Source organism: Pteropus medius, unplaced genomic scaffold (assembly GCF_902729225.1).
Source record: "Pteropus medius unplaced genomic scaffold, Ma_sr-lr_union100, whole genome shotgun sequence".
NCBI classification, from domain to species: domain Eukaryota; kingdom Metazoa; phylum Chordata; class Mammalia; order Chiroptera; family Pteropodidae; genus Pteropus; species Pteropus medius.
This window is the reverse complement of record NW_024353790.1, coordinates 489,063-514,094: the sequence shown is the minus strand read 5'-3', so window position 1 is coordinate 514,094 and position 25,032 is coordinate 489,063. Positions and strand designations below refer to the sequence as shown.

The 25,032-nt window shown below is 36.7% G+C and overlaps 1 protein-coding gene across 13 annotated transcripts in view; it reads right to left on the bottom strand.

The window, feature by feature from the left end:
• Window positions 1-25,032, bottom strand: part of SYNE1 (spectrin repeat containing nuclear envelope protein 1) — a 406,416-nt gene that overhangs the window by 71,710 nt on the left and 309,674 nt on the right. For all 13 annotated transcript variants that reach the window (XM_039851332.1, XM_039851327.1, XM_039851325.1 and 10 more), the window contains 12 exons: window positions 22,165-22,320; window positions 20,785-20,955; window positions 18,925-19,058; window positions 18,339-18,543; window positions 16,550-16,732; window positions 15,858-16,004; window positions 13,559-13,713; window positions 12,999-13,146; window positions 10,850-10,944; window positions 7,822-8,056; window positions 5,861-6,055; window positions 2,064-2,189 (listed from right to left, as the gene is read on the bottom strand). In XM_039851332.1, the coding sequence (XP_039707266.1) occupies window positions 2,064-2,189; window positions 5,861-6,055; window positions 7,822-8,056; window positions 10,850-10,944; window positions 12,999-13,146; window positions 13,559-13,713; window positions 15,858-16,004; window positions 16,550-16,732; window positions 18,339-18,543; window positions 18,925-19,058; window positions 20,785-20,955; window positions 22,165-22,320 (1,950 nt within the window). The remainder of the gene's footprint in view (window positions 1-2,063; window positions 2,190-5,860; window positions 6,056-7,821; window positions 8,057-10,849; window positions 10,945-12,998; window positions 13,147-13,558; window positions 13,714-15,857; window positions 16,005-16,549; window positions 16,733-18,338; window positions 18,544-18,924; window positions 19,059-20,784; window positions 20,956-22,164; window positions 22,321-25,032) is intronic.

Below are 25,032 nucleotides of genomic sequence, written 5' to 3'. Positions count from 1 at the left end.
TTGAGTTACTGATCATGTAAATCAAATCTTTTTTAAAACCCCAAACTCCTAGATTTAACTTTCATCTTCAAACACTATGAATTGCTACATTCTACAATATAGACTTATAATGTAATAGCTGAAAAGATCTGTTGCTGCTATTATTCGATTTAAAATAATGGACTGAATGCATTTTCTGCAGGAGCAGAGATTTCTTTAAGTAACTGTAAAAAATATGTCTTCTGATCTTTATGGGAATGATTTAAGAAAAAAATATAAAACGATATTTAAATAAGTTGACATTAGTTTCCCCAATGGTTGAACAGGTTTTGCAATTTGTATAACTCATGTTTTTTCCCCAGCTCTTGATGTTTTTAGATTCCAGCTAATTTAGTATATAAATAGAATACTTCACATGGCTTTTCCCTTCTCTTTTTGCCTTCACACAGGAGGCAAGTTTCCAAAGGCAAAGCAATTAACGGTACTGTCTGAGGCTAACTTCCCAGGCAATTGCCTCAAACAAGGTTTCAGCCTGAATTTTCCGGATAATTGCTTTGTTTTGCTGTTAAGGGTGGTTTGGGGGAAGAGTAGCAGAGAGCTGAATCAAAATGCATCCTTTTAATTTCCAAACTTAATAGCAGGGCATGCTAGTAACTGTTGTGTATTTTGAGAGATGAGGTCCCATGGTAACAGTTTTAGGCTGAATGACCAAAATAGTACAGGCACATTAAATATGAAGCATTTCTGTTTATATGTGTAGACATATTAAATTGTCATACCAATGTAAAGGTTTTCCTCTTTTAATAACAATTTCTAACCCCCAAATCAAACATCAGATTTGGTGTAAGGATTAAAAAAATAATACCACTGCCATCACCAGAAACCACTCTCTCAGACTCACAGACTCCATTAGATGAGTCTACGTAGTAAAAATAAAGCCTTTGGATTCAGGTAACTTCGATGTTTACTAATTTTGAAAAGTTATTAAACTTCCAGAAGCCTCAGTTTGCATATCTGCAGAAACGGAAAGAACATTTTGTCCTCATGAGCCAACGGAGGTAACACTGATATAATTACTGGCACACAGGAGGATCCTAATAAGGCCCCATTCCTGCTTATTGGAAGTTTTCTTTAATAGTTTGTTTTACATTTACAATCACAGTTTTAAAACAAATTCTTTTTAATTTTTGCTTACTTCTGAATTTACACCTCAAGATATTTCACTCACCATCCGTGATGTAAAGTATACTGCCTTTTATTTCAAATTTCAAAGAATATTCTTAAATTGTAATATCAAAAAAAATCTTATATTCACACTTTTTATGATTTCTAGACTTCTTTAAAAATTAATCTTTCTTAAATGTTTACCTTCTTGGCCAAAGCGATGCAGAAAACTGATTAAAATCCAAATTATTTAAGTATGTGTGCTCTACTGCAGTAATTTGCAAATGACTCGGAACACAAAAACATGTATAATTTGGGGTTAAAAATTTAACAGTCGTTTTCATATGATCTGCCAATCTCTCACCAGGAAACTCTACTTGACAGGTATGAATGAAATAAACCCTAAAGCCACTAAATCATGTTGGTCTCAGTGAGCTCCTGACACAGGGAGTGGTTTGCATTAGCTACTGATTTGTTTCCAAGTACGATTTGAGATGCTGATAATAATCTTTAAGTAGTAGGGCCCTTAGTAACTGAAGGATTGCGTTACTATGCAGTAACTGAGACTAGCTATTTACTATTCCTGTTTTCCTTACAGTAGAGTCTGGATAGCAGGGTGTGTCCCTCCGTGGGGCAGGGGTTGGAGGTAGGGGGGTGCTGGGGGAAGTGCTGAATGGGGGGTGCTTTCTGCAGAATTTCCAGGCTGCCCAGCCTCATTCTTCTTTCTGTAAACTAGACTCTTCTGCTAAAATGACTCTCCAGTGCAGATGCTTTAAAAAGATTGCTCTAATTGCAATATACCAGGCAACTTGCATCTCCATGTAGAGGGCTCTAGGAGTTCAACTGGATTATGCTTCCGAAGGCGTTATTACAGAAGCACACAGGTAGGTGGCAGTTAGAAGCTCATTCCAGGAATTTACCTTGCAACGCATTTGCTCTGCATGGAGCTCTTCGTGATGATCCGGTAGGGGCTGGGAAAGTTTCTTTTTGAAAGTTCGTAGTTTCTCCAGAGATTCGGCTATTCCATTCTCACATTTTTCCCAGTCCTAAAAATGGGAGAGGGAAAAAAAATCATGAGTTTTTATTTTTTGTTGGTAGGAAATTAGAAAAAAAAAGAAAAACACTCTTCTAGATTCCCAGAGAAAGAATTAAAGTTACACTGATGATGATGATGTGAAGCCGTGTCCATATCCATTTTTGTAGTAGGTGGTATCAGATGAGCTGAGTAAACTGACCCTTACTTATTATCTATGTGACTTTAAGCAGGTAATACACTGTCTTGGTTTTCCCTATGAAAATAGAAATAATACAAACTATAATTGTTGGAGGATAAAAAGAAGCAATGGGTGTCATGGCACCAAGTACAATGTCCAGAATATTATGGTACTCAGAAATGTTATCTGAATCTAAATCTATTTGCAGAGGTGAGAATATAATCACTGGACTTTCCTCTTTCCTAACGCCACCCATAATTATCTCAATGCCTACACCATCTCAAATGCACTATAAGAAATAAAGAAAAGGAAATGGAATCTCTTTCAGGATAAAAATATGTGTGAGTAAAAGAAGTGAGATGAATGTAAAAATAATATAACTCTGACTCTCACTCAGTTCAATATATAAGTACTATATATTGCATTTGCATTGTTACAGAAGTAGAAACACAACCACAAAAGGCATGGCAATGGCATTCGACTGGCTTTATCTTGATGAGTGCAGAAACGTATGTAATAAAGAGTCAAATATGTAGTATGTAAAAAACCCAAACAAATCAATAAGTGGAGGAAGACAAAGAATGTAAAAATTTTAAATTCTACATCTAATATGCCAAGTACTGATGAGTGCTCTGAAGAAGAAGATGGCTGGATAAGTAGAGTGAGGCCGTGTAGAATAGGGAGAGCTCTACCTACTGACACAAGAACATACACTATGTGGTTGTGTTTTGAAGGGCTGCACACCAAACAATAATAATGGTTACTGCTGGAGAAGATGACAGGGTTTGGGTGGTGGTACAGGGGAAATTTTGTTTTTTACTCTGAATATTTTAATTACTATCTGAATTTTTTTTTACCAGACACATGTATTTCTTTGTAATTAAAAAAAAAAAATTAAAAAAAAAAAAAATTAAAGGACTCATACTGGAGACTTAATTCTTCATAGCTCTCTATCTACAAATTAACTCATCTTTGGTGTCTCAGTGCCAATGCAAATTAAATTCAACTAAACAAATCTTAATTTTGTCTAATAATCCTCATTCCTGGCCTCCTCCCCAGTGGCCGCTTCCCACAACTTAGATTACCAAACTCTAACGACAGCTAGAGTTGCTTTGAGTAATTAGCATGGTGCCAAATCATGTTGCATTTTTCTTTACATTATGTCTTCCATCATTACCAGTCTTTTCTTGTTCTTTCTATCTTCTCTTCTGGTGACTTATTTTTAACGCAGCAACCCATGGGTGCCATTTGCTACAACTGTCTTCTTTAGAAAGTGTTGACTAAAAGTTGGCTCAAGACTCTCATTTCTCTTTTAAATTCCTTCAAAGAACATTCTGGAGTATATAACCACATTCCCTCTTCCCATTCACAAGAAAATAACAAAAACAAAAAACAAAAAAAATTGTCTATCTTGGACAGATTGGTTCATTCTTTTTATTAAAATATCTGTGTTCCCAGGCTACACTTCATTCATCAATGCAAAGCATAATGAGTAGAAAGAAAGATCCTCTTTCTGCTTAAATTGAACAGCATTCTTAAGTAAATCATCGCACACTCTGAAATCTATCAACCACAGTCAATAAATGTTCATTGATCTAAAAGAGAAAATGTCAGCTTCTTATTTTTCATAACAAAATTAAAAGGCGATAGTGCAGCAGGTAAATATTCAGGGCATAGAATTATAATTACTGTATTTTTGGCATATTCACTTGGAGTATTAAATTAAAAGCTGAAAATAAATAAGCATATTATAACAGTGGGGAAAAGATACAGCAAAATGAAGCTGTATAAACATTAAAATTTAGCTTCGTAAACTCCTTAAGCAAATAGGATCTCGTGTATGATTCAAAATAAAATAAACTTTAACAAGAATAGGGATTTTCCTTTCCAAGGACGGCTTAGATTCTGAGCTCAAGTCTCTTTACTACATTAATTATATGGAAATAACTAAATGTCATGGTCTGCAAACATCTATCAAAGTGGACAAGCAACAAACTGACAAGAAAAGCAAATGCAGTGACTCAGCCATCTTGTCTTATTAGGTCTTAGAAATGTGTCCAATAATCCATCACAAATAAAGAAAAATATATGATTAACATGCTCTCTACAGAATGAGTTAACAGTGTTTTTAATCCTTTCCTTAAAGCAAACACTGAAGAGAAGAGAATGAGGCTTATTGTGTTACTGATGAATCATACTGTGTGCAAATAATATAGTTCTTTAACAGATGTTCAGTGGCATTCTTACACACAAGGTAATATATTATTAAATAAAATTTAATAGAATAAGCCCAACAGTTGTGCATACTTTAAGCACTAAAAAAGAAAAAGTATTCCATTAACTTCAGTTATTACTTTTGATCAAAAAAAGGTGACAGGCCAAATTTAACAGATTATATATATATATATATGTATATATATATACACATATTATATGTATACATGTGTATACATATATGTATATATATATGTATATGTATATATATACGCACATATTATATGTATATATGTGTATCTATATGTATATATATACATATTATATGTATATATTTATATATATATAAAACTGTAATATTTAGCTGTGCTCACTTTTTAAAATGAGAATAATGTCAACAATGATAATTAGCATCATTTATAGAGTGCTCAATGTGTGCTAGGTACTGTGCCACATGAGTTACCGTCGTCATTTCATTAAATCCTCACAATGCCATGTGAAGGAGATGTAACCATACCCGCTCTACGGATCAGGAAACTGAGGCTTAGATAGACTGAGCCAACCAAGATACTTGGTTACTATGGTTTTAACTTGGGTTTATCTGAGTTTAGAGACCATGCCTTTTTTCAACTGCAGATACAATTTTGTATTATAGATAGATTTGAAAGTGAGGGAGAAAAGTATCTTGTGGGAGGTCTGGATAAATCTACATTTCCCTAAATTTGCTGTGTGATCAGTGCACTGTCCGTATCCAACTAAAAGCTAATACATCTCCTGGAGATTTGATCTCATAGTAACACGTTTGGATAAGCTAAGATCAAATCAAGAGTATCTTCTTGGATAGGTTTTTCCCTGCTATAAAATAAGAGATATCAATCTCAAAAACCACTTTAGAGCCTTAGGTTAGAAAGGAGAATCTATTCTTTGCATTCCTGTCTGGATTTATGCAGTTTTTTTATACAGATTTTATACAGATTTATATAGCTCCTGGCTTAGCACTGGCCATAAATCAGAATTCATCACTTGGACTGTCTTATTAGACTTAAAACTGCTTTGTTGGGGGATTTTCCTGAAAGACAAATTGCTAAAAATCGGGAAACTTTTCCCTTTTATATAAGACAGGACAAAATCTTAAATGTGACACAGAGAGGGGATCAAAATACTGCGGGGTATGACTTAAGGACCTTTGCCTTATTAGATTCACTGATAACAATGGGAAGAAGCAGCACAACTCTCAAAAGAGTATTTAAACTGTATTACATCTATAGGAGGAAAGAGGCTGAACTTACTTTCAACAAGAAGGACAGTTTCTTCTTCTGCTCCTCCAGACGCGCGCTGGCCGATTTCCATTTCTCTTGGATTCCCGTGAGTTCAGCCTGCAAGGCGGCCTCAGCTCCGCTGTCGGCAGAGATCAGGAGCTGCTTGCCAGCCTCCACCGTCAGGATGTAGCTGCCTTGTTGTCGCAGGAACACTTTTTCTTTGAACTAAGAGAAACCGTAGATTTTGACTTTCTTACTCTTTTCTTCACCATTTCTCTCTTCTAAGTATTTTTAAATGACCTGCCATTTTTGCCTACAGAGCGTGGCGTCTTTCATTGAACAAGCATTTACTGAGCTGGTACTTTGGGCATGAATGAAGTGATGTGTACGTGAATGAGAATTCAACAGGTTTCTGTCCCCAGGTTAAATACAGTCACGATGCAGTGTGGAAACTGCGCTATAAGACTGATGCACAGGGAACACATTGCTACATATGGATTTTTGTTTGTTTTTTCACAAGTTTTAGTAAGATCTTTTTTTGTTTGTTTTTTGAAGAAAACATTTGGGATGCATATTTAGTACAAACTACCTAATTCAAAGAAAGACCAGGGCTCACCTCTCCAACCCATGCAGGGTGCACAGAGAGGCTTCCTCAAAGTGATAAAGGCTTGAAAGACATATGAACACAACCAGATAAAGAAGGGCCTGGTGTCATATGAGGGCTAGGGGTCAGGGAGAGGACACTTTCCACGCAGAGAAACGAGAATGGGCAAATTCACTATTCAGGATAAATATGAGGAGTTCAGGATTCCAGATGTAGTTTTCAGTGCCTGGGATATAGGATGCATGTAAGAAAGTGGCAGAAGGTCAGACAAGACCACACCTTGCACAGGAATTTGGTTTTTATAATAAAAACTGAATGAGATTCACAGAAGAATATTACGCAGGGAAACGATGTGTTTACATTAAAGCATTCAACAGTATAGTAGAAAATGCAATGGAGAAGGGGTATATACTAGACTTACTCAGACAGGTTAGAAACCTGTTGGGTTCATCTAGCACGTGCCGGGAAGAGCACCTAATCTTGAGCAATGGCAGTAGGGATGGAAATGAGGAATATTGGATATGGAAAGGGGGAGAAACAGAAGAGTGTAGCTATAGAATGACTCTGGGGTTCCCGGCTGATAGCTGGTGATGACATGTCCTCAGATCGGGAACACAGGAAATGGGCTGATGGAGGATGGTTGGTCCAGAGATCACGGGCTTTGTTGAAGCCCACAGACATTAAGTCTGAGATGCACATAGATGTGAATCTAAAGGGAAGTTGAATATATGAGTCGAAAGCTCAGGAGGTAAATGTGACCAGAAGATACCAATTTGGCCTTTCTCTGCTCGTAAGGGGTAGTTGAAGCCATGTGTGTAGATGAGATCTCCCAGAGAAGTGAGGAGGAGAGAGGAAGCAGAAAATGGTGACATTCAAAGGAACAGGAACCCACAAGATACACTGGGAAGGACTTACGAGAGCACTAGGAAGCATCCATCTAAGAGGCTGGAGTCTCAGATTCCCAGGCTGATGACCTAGGGGCTAGACCGGGAATGGACAAAGAGCTCAAGAAGGACTGAGCCTTTTCCCTTCTCCAGAATAGTTCAGTGACATGTTTTAACTGCTCGTGAGTGAGATGCATATAACCAATGCAAAGTTTTGCTTCCCTCCCTGTTGCCTTTCTTCCATGCTGAGTTTCAAGAGCTGCTGGAAGGACTGGGCGTGTGAAGTGGAGGGAATCTCTGTGAGAGGCTGGCGCTCGCCAGACTTTCATCGTCAACTACGGGCTTTGGAATGCAATTATTTTCTCTGTTTCTGTTGACATTTGCGAACAATGTTTGTCCTCATTCCAATGTCACTCCAGAATCTTTCTGAAGAACTGAGGCTAGAGTAAAGTGTACAGTGGGATTGTAGAAGAGGTTTAAAAACAGCGTGTTTTGCGCCTTACCTGTACTTCATCGAAGAGGGTCCTCGCTTGCTGCAGTGGTATTGGGACACTTCCGAGACCACTCGTGGGTAGATAGGACACTTCAGCCAACCATTTACGAAGCTTTTCTGCCATCTCCCTGTAGCGTTGCCATTGGCGAATCTGGCTGTCGATGATGCCTCTCCTTTGCTGGGCCCTGCGAATCACTCCCTGCCATTGATTACTGAGAAGTGTCAACTTCAGGTTGAACTCATCTCTGGTGAAGAAATAATGACACGGGGGGAAAGCACTATTATTTTGGATGTAGTTACATTATCAGCCAATGTATACAGATTCAATGACCGTAGCCCTGAGGAGTGATCTAGGGCAGAGGTTTTCGAATATCATGCCATGACGTGTTATCAGGTCTATTGTAAGTGATTTGAAAAATTGCTAACAGTTAAACTATCGTGTTTGCAAACAGTGCGTGTTCTCATGTTTCAGTAGAGGTTGAAGGCATATCTATAAGGTCATTGTCATTTACTTTCTCCCAGAGTGCATAGGTCAGCAGTTACAATGAGAATGTCCTCAAACCCTGAGCACAACCATAGCGACATGTGCAGCATGTGTTAGTATCTTATGAGCGCTACTGCAGGAGAAAATGAGGAACGAAGCTTATTTACAACCTGTCTTCAGCTAGAATTATAAGGCAATTTGGATGAACAAAACTGGGTTATTTTAGCTAGAGTCATGAGCCACTTAAATAAAATTATGTTATTAAAGATTTTTTTTAAAAACTGTACTCCATAAACTCTGTTATTACCTTACGATAAATAGCCCCAATCTTTAGCAAATTATTCCACATAGTAATCTAAATTTTCCCTTCTACATTTTAAACCCACTTCACTTTGTTCTTAGAAAAATGAAAATTATCTACTCATCACTGTCTGTATAAAGGTTGTCCATACACATGCACATATTAAATTTAACTTATGCTTTCTCAATTTCCAGCTAAATAAGCTCAGATTTTTTTTTTCAGTTCATTTTTCCTATCTCTGTGCTTTCTACCTTTAAAAAATGTTGGCAGTTCTTTACGAAGTTTTCTTTAACATTCAACTTGTGGCTCTAGAACTGGTTTGCCTTGTATCAAATAGAATGAGTTTCTTTACAGCTTATACTGTTCTCCACATATTTTATTACTAATGTGTAACATTGCTTTGATCTATTATATTAGTTTTGCTTTCCTTCCCTAGATATACTATTTCTCCTGGATGAGGGTGGCTTCAGATCTGAATTGGACTTACTATCCCGGGTTCCAATATTCTTGAAACCTATATCTAGGGCCACTATAAACTTTGGTTTTGTAACCAAAAGTTTTATTAGTGATTCTGGTTTTGAAAGATATTTATAATCTAATTGCAGTAGAACCAAAATGGCGAATTAAGTTTATGAAGACTCCCCTAAAAATTATAAGCCTCTCTCACCTCTGAAAAAGTATAACTCCAGGACTTGAGAATGTCCTCTGACACAGAAAGTACCCTCCATATTGCTTTCCTTACCAGGTAACCATCAAAGATCTCTTTGTGGCATCTTTATCCTCACTTTGAAGAACAGAGCTGTCCTGAGCTACCTGCCAGCATGAGGAGCTACTTAAAACATGACACTGTTCCCACTGCTGAACTTGAACTCTGAAAAAAGTGATAACTAAAATTTTAAAACACAATAAATTGATAATCTGGGGACTTCTTACTGTCGACATGTTCAAATCTGAATTTTTTTTTTTTTACTTGCAACTTTCAAAATTATCCTCAGGTCCAACCCTCATATTTTCATCTCTTTGGTGTTTTTCCCTAACTGTTAACATTTAAAATTTAATAGATGTTGGCTTGTGCATGAATTTTAAATTTTATTTCACTTAATGACTCAAACTTTTATAATACTGTTATAGAGTTGGCTAGGGAAGGATAAAGCAAAAGATAAGTTAATTACATCTGAATTTGTCTTATTTTGAAGGCTTTAAATTCTCTGTAAAGTTCACATTAAATTTGGCTTACTTAGAATAGAATAAATATGGTATCACATTTTGTTGTTCCAAGCTTAACCATGAGAATCTTTCATGTTCATCCAAAGAAATATCCACTTAAAACTGAAATTGGTTCCAAAACATTTAAAAAAACCCTCTCAATAAAAATAATTTATTTTCTATTAAAAAAATAATACTAAATTAATTATAATCACAACTACCGGTCCTCAATTATGGGAGATATACACATATGTAATAAAATAAATGAAGTTTATACTGAAAATATCACCACAGAAAGTAGATGAGATTGGGTAAATATTATTCTAGGAAATGTAAATATAGTACAGAATCATCAATTTCACACACCATAAATTTAAGAGGAGCTAGATATATACCTCTGCATTTTCAATAAAGAGAGAATCTGCTAAGTAAATGAAGAGGAAGTAGAATTTCAGGATGAGTGTAATCTGACTTAAGGTAGCATAGCATTTTCAAATCTGGTAGAATTATCATGGTATGGGAGAGCTGGCTGGTCCTGACTAAAAACCAGATACATGAGTTCTAGTCCTGATTCTGTGGTACTCTGTTCCATGACCTTGGTCAAATCAGTTCACATTTCAGGACCTTGAGTTTTCATCTATAAGTAAGAAGGATGGTCTAGTGATCTCTCTGCTCCTTTTAGACATAAAATTTCTGTAACCATATAAAAATGTTAGAAGCATCTGTTTACAAACCATTGATACATCATTGATACAATTCATTCTGATCTATTTATTAATTCCCGTCTCCTACAGACTACTAGCAAAGGTTGGCTAGGTGATTTCCAAGTACTCTATGTCCTTCGTATAATATAATAGCAGTTCTTTAAAAAGATTCAATACTCTATCATTTCAGAGATTCAGACAAGCCTTTCCTGCAATTACTGAGGCTCCATTGCAGTACAATTGCCCTAGGAAGATTGGATATATGCCCTCTAATCTGCTCATTAAAAAGAAAATGACTAATTTACTGGAACCTTTCTTCATAATAATATATCAAAGATCCTACCTGTCATCAACTTGACCTTGTTCCAGAAGACGCTGGCCATCAGTAATGATCGAGTGCAAAATTTGTTGACGACTGAACATCTCTGCTTGAAACAACTATTATTTTTTTAAAAAAAGAAAAACATACTTTAGAGTTCCTAATTTTAATGATCAGTTTTCTAATAAGATTTTTAAAATTCTGGTTTAAGCAAGATTGCGGAAAATATCTCCAGCTGAATCAGGATATGTGTGATATTCTGCAGTGTAGGAATAATGTATTTTTAAACCGTTAATTAAGATATACTTAAAGTTTAATTTTTGTTTACAAAAACTGGCTGAAAGTAAAATTATGATCCCCTCCTCTCTTTCAAAATCACCTGTGAAGTTAGTTGACACATATATTGTATTCTTGTTTTTTTTTGTATGCAGAATATGGTCCATTTTCAGACAGAGACTAACTTAGGACCTTTTAAAAAGTCGAAAAATGGAAAAAAAATCCCGCTTTTTTTGGAACTCAATATTTTTCAATTTAATTCAATTAATAAAATTATCTCACTACGAAAAAATACAAGTCTTTCAAATTATTTCCATTGTCGTTTAAACAGCTTTACTGAGATATGATTCATATGCCATGCAATTCATCTATTTAAGTACATAATTTAATAGTTTTTACTATATTTTCAGAGTTGTACAACCAACACCACAATTAATTCTAGATCAGTTTCATTATCCCCGAAAGAACTCCGTACTCATTAACAGTCACTTACCATTTCCTCTCAATACGCCAGCCCTAGGTAACCACTAATCTATTTTGTCTTTATGGATTTGCCGACCCTGGACATTTCATATCAATGGAATCATGCAATGAACTACCTTTTGTGACTGGCTTCTTTCTACTTAGCATAATGTTTTCAAGGTTGATTCATGTTGCAGTATGTTTCAGTACTGCACTTCTGTTTATTGCTGAATTGTATTCTAATGTATGTATATACCATATTTTATTTATTCATCAGTTGATGGATATTTGAGTTACATCCACTTCTTGGCAATTATGAATAATGGCACTACAAACAATATTCTTGTATGAGTTTTTGTCCACACACGTATATGTGTGGACATATATTTTTCAATTCCCTTGGGTATATACTTAGGAATGGAATTACTGGGTCACATGGTAACTCTACGCTTAACATTTTGAGGAAATGCCAAACTATTTTCCAAAAAACATCACCATTTTACATTGTCACCAGCAATGTATGAAGATTCCAATACCTCTACATCCTCATCAATACTTGTTATCTTTTTCATTGTAGCCCTAGTGGGTGTGAAATGATATCCCACTGTAATTTTGATTCATTCTTTTAATTTTATCATTGGTCAACTCGATAAAACTAAACTTAAAAACATTTTAAAATGTTTAAATTCTCTATTTTTTAAATTTAAACAAAATGATTCAAAATTAGTTTTATTCTCTTTTAAGTTCTGCATGGGCTTTTTCTCTGCTTTTAGGTAAATCCTATCTCTCCATCTGTGTATATTTCATAAACACGTGGAGCAACTTGGATTATACCAGCAAATAGTAAAACAGACTAATTAATTAATTTGCTTTTGGTATCTAGTTCATTCTCAGTGTTTCTTGAGAAATAATTATAACACAATTTGAGTAAGAGGTTCACTTGTGGATATTTAGTAGCTTGATTTCCTAGTATAGAATGCATATATGCTTTATAAAGAACATGCGATTTTAATTTATCAAAGACTTTTAAGATCAAAGCTCAATCTGTCCAGCAAGTAGCCTTGGCAACGTTAATGTAATCTGTAACTCAATTTGAAAACTGAGTCTAACTTTCTACTCTCCTTCCGCACACACCCTCTCCACTTACCCTCCCCCACCCCTCTGTAAACAGACTTCGACCACAGTTTTGGCACTATCCATTTCAGGGTATTGAGGCCTGCCACATGCTTATAACCAACTACGGAGCGAGGAACTGAACCACGTTTTTGTAATTAAGCTAACGAAACCTCAAGCTTTTTGAGCAGACTCGGCAAAAGACGCATTTGAATAGTCTCGGCACAAGATACGGCACTTGAAGTCCTCCACATGGCATCGTGCAACATCTTCCAAAGGCCTCAACTATTTTATTACCCCAAAATCTGCTGGCATAACTTACCTCATGTGCTCTCTGCTGCTCCAAAAGATGCTGATAATTTCCTGAAATCTCTACTGCTAACTTTTGCTCTGTTTGAATCAAGAACTCCATCCATGTTTCACATTTTTCCAAGAAAGTCTGATGTTGTAGCAAAAATGACTGCAACTTACTGACAGAACGAAGGAAAAAAAGTAGTTATGTTGCTGCTTATTCTTATATCTTATATCTTTATCTTCTATCTGCCTCCGATTCTAATTTGACCACAAAACTTTCAAGTTAGGTGGTAAGATTTTAAAAAAGAAAAAAAGAAAACTGAAGAAAAAAAGTTTAAAACTGTAAGTTTAAAAAACGATATTGTACATGTTTCTTTAACATATTCTTAGGTAAAAGTGTTTTTTATTTTTTGATTAAAACAATATCGAGTCCATGAAACATGGAAAACCACTTCACAATTTGAGTTTCTCGATTTTAGTTCAAATTTTGTATCATTAGAAAGACCTAGCATTTATAAATTTATACAAATCATGAACTTATTTCTGCTGATATATCAGACTGGCCAAAACGTCTCTTGGTAACTCTACCTGAATCTTTCTGTAGTTTGAGAGGAGATCAGAGACCAGTGCCGGTTCAGACTCTGCATCCTCTTGATTTCTTTATCGTTCAGGGGCAGCCTGTAGCCAAGTTCATTCAGACGGTCTAAATCTGGGGCCAAGCTGCTGAATTTTAACATCTGCCCCTGAAAGCGAGATTTAAAAGCAGGTTTAGCACCATGGTCAGAGCAGGCAGAGTGCTTTCAAAGTGCACAGTGAATTCTGGATTTCAGGAAGAGGCTGGTCTTTGGTCTTCTGTGCATTTCTAGGCTGCTTGCTTGCAAAATAAAGAAGAGCTGCATTTCCTAACTAGCTTCCACGGCTGCTGCTGCTATTGTGGCTACAGATACTCAGTATCCTTTATGGACCATTTTGTGTAATTTTTACTTGATTTTTTTACTTGTAAGTAATGCTTGATAGAACTGATAAAGAATAAAAATTATGCTGCTATCTGAAGAGGCATATTTCCTACTTTGGTCATCCATGCACATCTGTTCCTTTATTATTTAATGATAATAATAATAATAGTTATAATAGTAATAGTTAACATTTACTGACCACTTATTATGAACCGAGCATTGTTATATGAGCTTTACAGGTAATACAGTAACTCATTTTTATCCTCGAAACAATCTCGTAAGGTACTGCGTTACCACTCTCACTTTGCAATGAGGAAAGAGATGTCTGGAAACCAGGTAGGCTGGGCAAGGCCACCCAGCTAGTCAGCGGGACAGCTGAGTAAATAAGAGATGCTGGGCTCTCACTGGATGGAACGCAGTCCCGCTCAAGCTTTGAAATCACCACACTTTATCTTAAGAGCTGCAGTTTTAGGTCCTTTAACCCTACTCTAAAGTTGGCAAGACTCAACTGAGAACGCAGTCTACGCTTTCAGACCTCTCTGCTCCCTTTCAAGCACAGGACAAAGCTGCCCGTACTGGTTTTCCCATGAGCATGCATAACTCCATTAGGAAACTGACTACAGGAAGGAGAAAATGTCAGGGCATCTTCGGCTGTGTGTGTTTTCTCTTTGCATGCTCTGCCAAACATCCTAAAGAAAGAATAAGCCTTTCCAAGTGTTGAAGCCAAAAGCATAAGTATGAGACGACAGGATTTCTGTGGGTAGACATTGGCAGTAAACAAAACTGATATGACACGGTCTTTCTCGTCAGTGCTTGCAGAGAGGAAGGTGCTATTCCAACAGTACAGAGAACAACAGTAGTCACCTGTCACATGAACGTAACTAAGCGGTATGATAAAACATTGAAGAGAAAGAATAGGGTGCTGTGAAAGTGTGTCACGTGGGGAGCCTGACCATGGACAGAAGTGAAGGCTTTCCTAAGAGAATGACATTGAACAAAATGGCCAGGAGTTTATTTCTTTTGGTTGAGAGAGAGTTGATGAGAACAAGAAAAGAATTCCAGAAAGGGGAAACGTCATGCACACAGACACTGGGAAGCAATGTGGTACCCAAGCGGCTGGAGGATGAGATGGATGCTGGGAAGACGAGACTCTTAGGAAGGCAGTAGCCAGGTGATGCTGGACCTCATAATCCACACTGATCTTTATCCTGGGAGCAATGGAACCCACAGAGGGTTTTAAGCAGAGGAATACTATACTAAAATTTGCATATCTATTGTATTATTTTATTTACTTTACTGAATACTTAAAATATTTCCCAATTAAGTAAAAGCCTTTAAAATAAAAAGATCATTCTGGTATGGTATCAGATGGGTACCAGACTTACGGGGTGATCACTCTGTAAGTTACATAAATGTCCAATCACTATGCTGTCCACCCAAAACTGATAGAATATTATATGTCAACTGTAATTGAAAAAAATTAAAGAGGAAAAAAAGATCATTCTGGCAGCTATGGGTTGGAGGGAGAAAGGTAGCTGCAGGGAGCTCCATGGAGGCTGTTGCAGTGGTCCAGGAGAAAGGACCAGGTCGTTTGAATTAGGAGTGGATGATGATGGAGATGGGAGGCTCGAGGACCGTGAAGGAGGTGACAGACAGGCTGGGCATGGGGAGGAGCTAAAGGTAGGGACAGGGAGGAGTGAGTGGTACCCCAGGAAAGGTCCTGACCAGGCCCCCATCATGGGTTGTGAAGTCAGCTGTGCTCACCGCCAGTGCACAGCTCATTCTTCTCAGGAGAGTAGGTGAGCAGAGCTGGCAAGCGTTTCTTTGGGAGCTCAAAATAAAAGGTAGGCCTATGTCAGGAGTTTGGAGTTTTCCTTAAGGTTTTGAGAATGAAGATGGAAGATCTGAGACTAGGATTCCAACACACGTACCTTAAGTTCTTCCATCCTTTCCTGGATGGTTGAGAGGTCGCATGAGGGGCTGGGGTCCTGAACTTGCAGCGTTTCTTCGGCTTCTATGATCCAGGCCTCCAAAGCTTCCAAACTCTTGGTAAAGGTTTCATAGTCAAGGACGCCCGTCTTTTTCATTACAAAAGAAAATTGGTATTTAGAAATCTAGTGTAATCGAAATTATTTTTCATATTCTTATGTCAAATTGCCATTCTCAAGATGCCATTCCTAAAGAAACGAGGTTATGATGACTTAACTTTTTTTCTTTTTCTTACTATATTTTCCCCTAAAACTTAGAATTATTTCCATGTACTGTTAATTGGTTAACCAATTAAAGTGACTTTTAAACTATATTATCAAACAGAAATATACTTCTTATATAAACAGGAATATTAATATTAAAGCCACTCAGTGTTTATTCATTGAACACATTTTACTCAGTACCATGGAAGAAGGCATCAATTTAGGGGGAAAATTACATGGTAAAGAACAGAGGCAGATAAAGTCCCACCTTCCTTTATCCCCATTGGAACTTCCAAGTTAGCTTATTTTTTATTTTTTTGTTCTTGAAGTTGGCATTGTCTCAATGATGAAAAATTCTTCTTTTCCCGTGTTTATGCTCAGATATTATAGAACACCCAATTTATAATACACACTGAGAACAAGCTCTGTACCTGTAACATAGTCTGCTGTTTGCAAAGAGCCTGTTCTAGGATGCATAAGTGTTGACTCAAAGAGAGTTGATCTGATTGAATGGCTGAGGCTGCTGAAGCATCCACTTGTTGCTTGAGTTGCTCTCCCAGCTCATGGAGAACAAAAAGGGAATCCTTCACTGTCCCCAGTCCTTTGAGGAGGTCCTACAAAAGATGAAAATATGCCCATCACGAAACAGCGTGTTAAGTGTGTTCCTCATTATAAACAATCAGCAAAGGGCCAAACATCTAGAGACACTCAATTCTTATTTGTCAAATTATTACACTAAATAACCTTCAACCACAGAAAAAATAATAGAGAATGGAATCTAATTTTTAAAAATATGTATGCATATTCACATTTTTAAGAACATATTTACAGAAAAACATACATAACAAGAAAAATACATTTACAAGTAGAGCCGAAAAGTGGAAACATTTTGACAGTTTTTTCCAGCTTCTTCGCAGAATTGATATGCGATTGAAAACAGTGCCATCTTTTACATTTTTTCTACTTAATATTATAGACACAGGGATGAGCCTGTCAACAGTATCTTCTGTAGATGCAGGTGGTCATGCTGTACTGGTTATGGTATGCTCTCCCGTCTCTGTGGGGTACAGAGCCCTCTCTGTGGCTCTGTTGAGCAGCGGGTAAGGGTAGGCTGTTCTTCCATTATTTTCCATGGTGTCTCTTGCCTCCACTTTTTATGGGACCCTCTTATATGCTAAAAATTATAAGCCAATGAAAATTCTCTGTTTCTGGTTTCCATCTGCTGCTAAGAGATGACAAATGACTGATTCTTCCACATGTTGCTGGTACCCTGCCAGACATGGAGGAGTGAGCAAAGCCTGCTATGTCTACACAGGGACTACTGTGACAAGAAGGAAAGCAAAGGCAGCATTAACCTTGACAGAGATATCAGACAAATTCATAAAAACAACTTGGAGCACCACACTTTAAAACATGTATCTCAACTCAGGAGGGCTCAAAATTGAAAATGAAAAACCCCGTAAGGATAAACTATGTAGAACGAGAAAAAGCAGTGAATTATCTTCACTGTAAACATTAAACTTTGGCTTTAAAGTGATTATTTGTTATTAGTGTGAATTTTTATCTATGTGCTTTTTATAACTTACTTAATTCTAACAGACTGAATGGGAAAGTTTATAAGAAGGTATTTGAAAAAATTTGTTAAAAAAAAAAAAAGACAAGGACAAATAAGAAGAGCCACGTAACGGGTAAAACAGGAGAAGTTTTTCCCAAAACCTTAAGTAGGTTATTGGCAGATACAGTGAAAAAGAGAAATTCTAAAAAGCTATTAAAAAAAGTATAGTCATAAATCAGGAGAGAAAGACTTTTTTCTACTGTTAAATTCTTAGAAGAAATTACGTTGATGCTTACATAAAAGATAATGAACCTAAATGGACGAAACCTTTAACACTAGATTTTTAAAAAATACATCACAGTACTTTCCAAATGGTCATTTCTTATATTGACCATCTCTGTAAAAACAGATAGTCTAAATCATTCACATGGATGGAAAAGCGACCCATCATTTAAAATGAAACAATGAGAGGATCCTTTTAAATCTGATACATGTGTTCTAAAAACCTAGCAGGCTCTTTAATACTTGAAACAATTATTTTTGGGTACTTGTCTCATATACCGGGACATACCAAAAGCTTATAAACATCAGCGCCGGCCCTGCTGAACTTGAGAGGTCTAAGGAAGGGATTCTGGGAAAACACAATCATTCCTGAGTATACGTACATCGCAATCTTGAATCCATGCAGCGACTTCGTCATCAGCAATGTCCTTGTTAGTGGCTGTCTTTAAGAGTTCGTTGGTTCGATCCTCCTGCTGCTGAATGGTTGAAGCACACTGTTGGGAGTACTCCTTGTATCGTTGCCAGAGCTGCAGGAGGGCCTTGCTGGAGTGCAGCTGCTCAGCGATCTCTTCCAGCAAGTTGTTCCACCTGGAAACAACAGCCAGCACTCATGCATAGATTGCCACCTTTCACCCAATGCTGTTTCTTACTATTTTATTTTGCGTGACCCTGGTTCATGCGAATTTGGAAATAATGCAAGGATTTCTCATTTCTATTTAACATTTCACACTCGTTTCAAGGGTAGATAAGCAGGGATGAGGTTGGTCTTTGGGTATACACCAGTTTTAATTTCTTTCTAAATATCTTTACTACATTTACTTATCATTAAATTCATTTTGTGAAAATGAAAACATTAATAGAATAGAATCTATAAAGCTCAAATTCCAAAGACCGGGAAATTTTAATTGTCATTATTTATAACACAGATATAAGTAATGCATAATGGTGTAAAACTAGCATGTTCCATACCTCATATTAACTTCCTTTAATGTATTGGTAAGAGTTTCTGTCACAGGTGGGTGACACTCTTTTAATAGTTGGTTGGTGATAGAGCCAAATTTCTGTAAGCTCTTTTCCTGTTTTTCTAGATCATCTTGAAGATTCTGCCCAAGAAAAAACACCACAGATAAAATGACAGGATCTAAATTCTAATAACCAAGTTTAAGAGTAATTTTTAGTTATTTTCATAAATATGCACATACAAATACATAAACCATGACTTTGCTCCAAAGCTTTATAAAGCTTCTTTCAAGAATCATTTCTTTATATGATTTTGTTCTTATGGGCGTGAGAAGGGATACTTAACAATTAAGCCTTCTTTTAATGGCATCTGGAATACTGCTGGCAAGGCTCACGTAGGGTGTCCTTGTCCCTCACGTAGCAGGATGCTATGGTGGTGGGTATGTATGCAATCTGTCACACCGTGGTTTCCTTGGCTGCTCAAAGTCAAAACTCAGGTCTCTGTCTAATAACCTAGGGTTGTTCTACCAGAAGCTCCCAATAATTAGACTTTAAGAAATTATGGCTTTTCTGAGTACCATCTCTCAGTTCTGTCGTGGGTGTTCTCCCTCGCAAAGAATGTTTACTAGGTGGGCTATGGGCTTGTCAGAGTCCTCTACCAAGGACCAGTGAAGGAACTTAAAGAATATTTCCCTAGAGATATTGCTGAAGTGATAGATTCAGTTCTTGGTAAAATTCCACAGTCAAGTACATTATAAAAACCCACTCCTATTTAATACCAGTATCTACTGCCATCAAATCAAACTATGCAAAGGAAAGGCCTTGAATTCTTTCATATCTTTAGACAGTATTTGTAGGTGTTAAACACAGAACAGGCTAAATTAGGTAGTACTTTTAACCTCCTCAAAGTTATGAAATGCGTTTTCAGACTTATTATTCTCGAAATAAGTTTTAATGATTCTTAGTATCTGCAACAACTATTTGAGGTTTAAGAAAATTATACGCACACTTTATCCTTCCTTCCTCCTGCCTAACACCACCCCCCCTTACCCCTAAAAAGGCATTCCCTTCAGCAATTCTGCAAATGTGGTCAGCAACATGTAAACTTTGGCTGCCAAGCCAGGGAAGTGGACTGACGTCAGGCGGATACATGCTGGCTCTTGCTGGCATCCCATCCTGCAGGGGCCTGCCCTCCCCACCCCATAGTCTGCACTATTTAGCCAGGGACAAAGAGCAGTGATAGGTGACAGTGCCCAGTGCACAGGGGGGTGAGGGCAGCAGCTAACCTGAGGCCAGTGACCTGAGATAGGAGGAGTATTTGAGTCAAACATCAGTAATGTCTTTCTGGATGGATACGATGGTAAGAGGAAACCAAGCAGTAAGTGCTAGGAAAAGCGTGTATGTGTGCACATTGGATGGACCGCTGATATTAAGCTAAATGAAAACAACTTAATAGTTTAAAAATTTACCACTTTTGCTATTTTTCTCTTTGCTTTCTTTTTAATCCCTTAGAATATGTTTGGAGAAGCAGGAGAAAAAGAGAAAAGACACAAAAGGCAGCGACAATGGATCAAGGAGGTTGATTTGGGTATAGAATCATTTTATAAAATACATTCATGTGGATATTTATATGATAGAATTTTTTAAATCACTTAATTATATACCAGCTAATACAGAATTTGGTATCCATAGGCAAGGTTAAATAAGTAACAAATAATAGTAGGTAAAATTAATTTTAAATATTTAAAAAATAATTAAAAGGAAACAGTATACAGCAATATTCCAGGATGATGTCCGCATTTGCTCATTTTTTTCTTTAATTTCTCAAATTAAAAAGTATGTTAAAAGTCGGTTCCATTTATTCCTTACCTGAAGATTGTCTACCTGAACTTGCACAGCTTCTAAAGAGCCGGTCAGCAGACGGAATCTAGAAAGAGAGTATCTAGCCTCCGTGAGGTAACTGTTTATCTCATCAGAGGCCACTTTGTGACTGTTCCATTGGTCGTGCACTGACTTCAATAGTGTCTTTAACTGCCCGACCTTTTGAAAGAGACAGACACCTCTTAAAATTGCATAGCGTTTAAAATTATCTAATATATATGTTTAATTAACAAGAAAAACATTAAGAACTTGATCAGTGTTTTAGGCATTGTAAATTAACCCAAACAAACAAACAAAAAGGATTTGAAAAGAGGTAATAATGTTGAAATTGATGCTTTTCATAGTTTTGAACACTCAGTCTAAATTAAAATGCTTAAAAAAGGTTATATATGTATTTATGTATATAACCTTTATATATAATATATGCAATATATTATATATCGATATAATATAAAAGTGATAAAAGTTAATATATTTAATACCACACACCTACTGAGTTTAACAGGACGGGGAGACGAGAAGCAAAATGAACCTTTAGGACAGCTGCAGGTGACGAATTCAGAGAGACAGGGGGTGGCCACGCTGTGTGGGCCTTCAAGCCCCCACCGGGTTTTGGCCTCATTACAAAAGAAAAAGGAAGCTGTTGCGGGCTTTGGAGCAGAGGACAGGTGTGATCTGACTTCCATTTTAACAGGACCTCTCTGGCGTGGAGACTACTCAGGAGGTCAGCGAAACAGTCAAGGCAGTGGTGATGGTGCCTGAGCCCTAGGAGCTGGCTGCAGGGGTGGGGGCAGAGGTTGGATTCTGGAGCTCTTCTGAAAACAGAGCTGATCAGATAGCTGATGGAGTAGATATGGGGCCAGAGGGCAAGACAGGAGCGATGAGTGACTCCACGGTTTTCTGCCCAAGCAGCTGGAAGGGGAGAGCTGTCATTAACTGGGATGGCGGGAAGTATAGGTTTGTGGGGAAAGAATCAGAGGTGGTTTGGGCATGGCCGTCTGGGCCGTCTACTAGCTACGCAAGAGGAGATGTCTACGAGCTAGATTTCTCTTTCTGCCTCTGTCTCTGTCTCTACCTAGAGTTTAGGAGACAAATCCAGGCTGGGGATACAGATCTGAGAATTGCCTGTGCCTAGGTGAAATCTATGGACATGGGAATGAATGAGATTATCAAGGGAGTAATGTTCACAATAATGTTTATTATAGGAAATATCCAAAGCTAGACTTTGAAGTGAACTTAATAGAAAGAGATGATGTATAAATTTGTAATTATTTACTCAGTTACTTTAGGAAAACCGACACCCATGTCATGTTGGGACATGAGGTGGCAAACATGGTCCTGGAACCAGTTCCCCACAAGCAACATTACCATGTGGTCTAAATGTGCCCAGGTTTGGTTGAGCTCCTGCAGTGTGCTCTTGACAACGCCAGACGCTTCTTCTTTCTTGTTCTGAATCAAAGCAAGTCCATTCTGTTCAATTTTCTCTACCTCTTTTTCTTTTGCTTTAATCAAATCTTCCATGTCCTAAAAGATTAAAAAATAGTCATTTTAAATTGTCCTATTATGGAACTCTGGTGCACTGAAATTGAGCCATTATAGTCTCATAGCCTAAAAATTTTTACTAATGCAAAAAGATTATCCTTCTCAGGAGAGGGTCTCCACAGTAAAATGTATTTCTACATTTGAATTTTAAAAATAGTTTTTTTATCCCATGAGAAATTAGCATAACTTAAAAAAGTAAAATTTGATTACCTAATAGATAAGGAAACGGTACCATGTAATTTTTTTTTTCAAGAAGCTTACAAGGAAGGAAATAACATCTGAAATGGTTAAGATGAATATATTCTTAAATTCACGCATCTTGGTGTTGGAAAAGTTACACAATCTTAGCCCATAGTGTGAAATGCAACAGAATGGTATTCCGGGCCAGAGTATCTGCGATTTAGTCACATTTCTGCTACTATTGTGCTGTGCCGCTTGGTGTAAGTTAAAAATTTTCACTGTCTCAGTTTCTTCAGAATGTCTATTATCCTTATTTCTCTCTAAAGTACTCTGATTCTATGTGATTCGAAAAAATTACAGGTTTTTCTCATGAATCAAATCTTCATTTTCTTTGGGAAGTGCATGTATAACTTTCACTATGAAATGTTCAAAAAAAGAAAATAAAATGAGGCAACGACCTGGAGATCATACTTAACCGTACATCATAATTTGAACATATTTTAATGCCATTTGAAAATTTGGAAAGCTCAGTGAGGTAGGCTGTGATGGCTATCAGCATCTTATGGATGAATAAGCGGGAGATCAAATGATACAATCTATTTAGTTTGCAGAGCTGGTGAGGCCGGAGGTGGGATTGGAAACAGCCTTCTGAGCCTGCTGACTCTCAGCCCAGTGCTGGAGGCGAGGCAGCTGGGCGTGAATTGTGGAGAGAATGTCAGCGCCAAGTTGGGGTGATGTGAGAAGCCACCTATTAAGGCAGGTTACATTCTCATATTCAGAAGTCCATCCCCAGAACTAGATGTGTAGAGGCTGAGAGAAGAAAATTCCAAAATATTTTAACTTTGGATAATGTCTCAATTCTGTAAAGGGATTCACACCTCCCTTTCATGATTCATAAACGGATAAGAAGATTGGGATTGGGTAGTGCTATCGCTAAGGTCAAGTGAGGAGCCCAGTCTCTTCTGTATTAATTATAAATAGTGTGCCTCTTTTCATTTTGTTTCTATGTGGTCCAACTTTTTAATTACTCTTTATCTCATTTATAAAATAGGAATAACAAATTTTCTTACTTCAAAAAGGATAACATTAGATAAACACATAAAATATCTTTTAAGGCGAGTGTAAGATAGTATTATTATATTCAGTTATTTGGTAATCTGCCATGGTTCAATGTAAACGTATTTATTTAAATCTAATTATCATGAAGCTATTTTTGCCTGGATGTATTAATTAGAAATTCATGCATTTTGTAGCCTAAAGAGATCATTTGTGCTTTTAATATTATTCTTTCATTTCCACTTTACAGTTTTGTCAATATTTTGACAGCTTAGGTAATTAATCAGAGAATGAATATGATGATTACTGGAGTTACAGGTCTTTTATGTACTATAGAAAACAGAATTAACTTTACTATTCAAGGCTATTTCTCTCTACTTCTCTAAAAGATTAAATAACCATGAATAATCCTTCCAATGTGTTTGTAATATAATTCTAAAATTCAACCACTGGTTAAATTTATCGTTATTTATCCATGGATGTTAACTTCTTTCAGTGAGCAATATTAAATTAATGATCCATTGCTTAGAAACACATCTCTAAAATGCTCTGCACATTTATGTTGGCATAGAAGCAAAACCCAGGAGGAAAACAGGACCGAAATACATATTTTGTGCAAAATGAAGTTGTGTTTTCCTTCCTTTTTGATAATAATTAAAAGATGATCAATGAAAGAAAAAGCCAAACCTAACATTTGTTGCTATACTAAGCTATTCTTAACTTGAGCTAACTCATAAATATCAAGTTTTTATGTTGGTTTAAATTAATAAATCACCTCTGAAAGAGTAGAAGAATGTTCGAGATTTTTAAAACAAAATAAAGCTTGAATTTAGTCACCAATTTAAATATGCTGGTTTGAATTTCACACTTTGGTCCAAAGGAACAATTTCTCAAAATGACAATAAATTTTTGACAAAGTTTGTGGTACTGCCAATTAGAACCTGCCAGTCAGGCTACTGTGATTTATATACGATTCCCAAAATAACTGAGTGATCTACTTTCATTCTGTTCTCAGTTTCAAAAAAACAACTTTTCATTTGAAATCACAAATTAGTATTGGTGTAAAGTTCTTTAAACCACACTTCAAGCTTTCTTTACTGATGCTGACTGGTGTGACCCTTTGGAAGGCTAAAATTTGAGTCCGAAAAGGACTAAAACTTGTCCAAACTCTATTTTCCAGATAGCAATTTCTTTCTTCATGAAATAGAAGACATGTACATGAAAAGACACTAAATGGAAAATAGCAGTATAAAAGTAATTAAAGAGAAGAAAAATGGTAAAAGGAAAAAATTGGAGGAGGAAGAAAAAAAAGAAGAGGAAAGTTATAGTAACATCTCAGTGTTTTCATTGTAAACTTTATCACAACAATGTAACAAGGAAGCACTAACCCTGTTAATATTAACACTTAAATTATCTTTTAATTTTAATGGAAACATTTTAACTTAGGAACTCACCAAG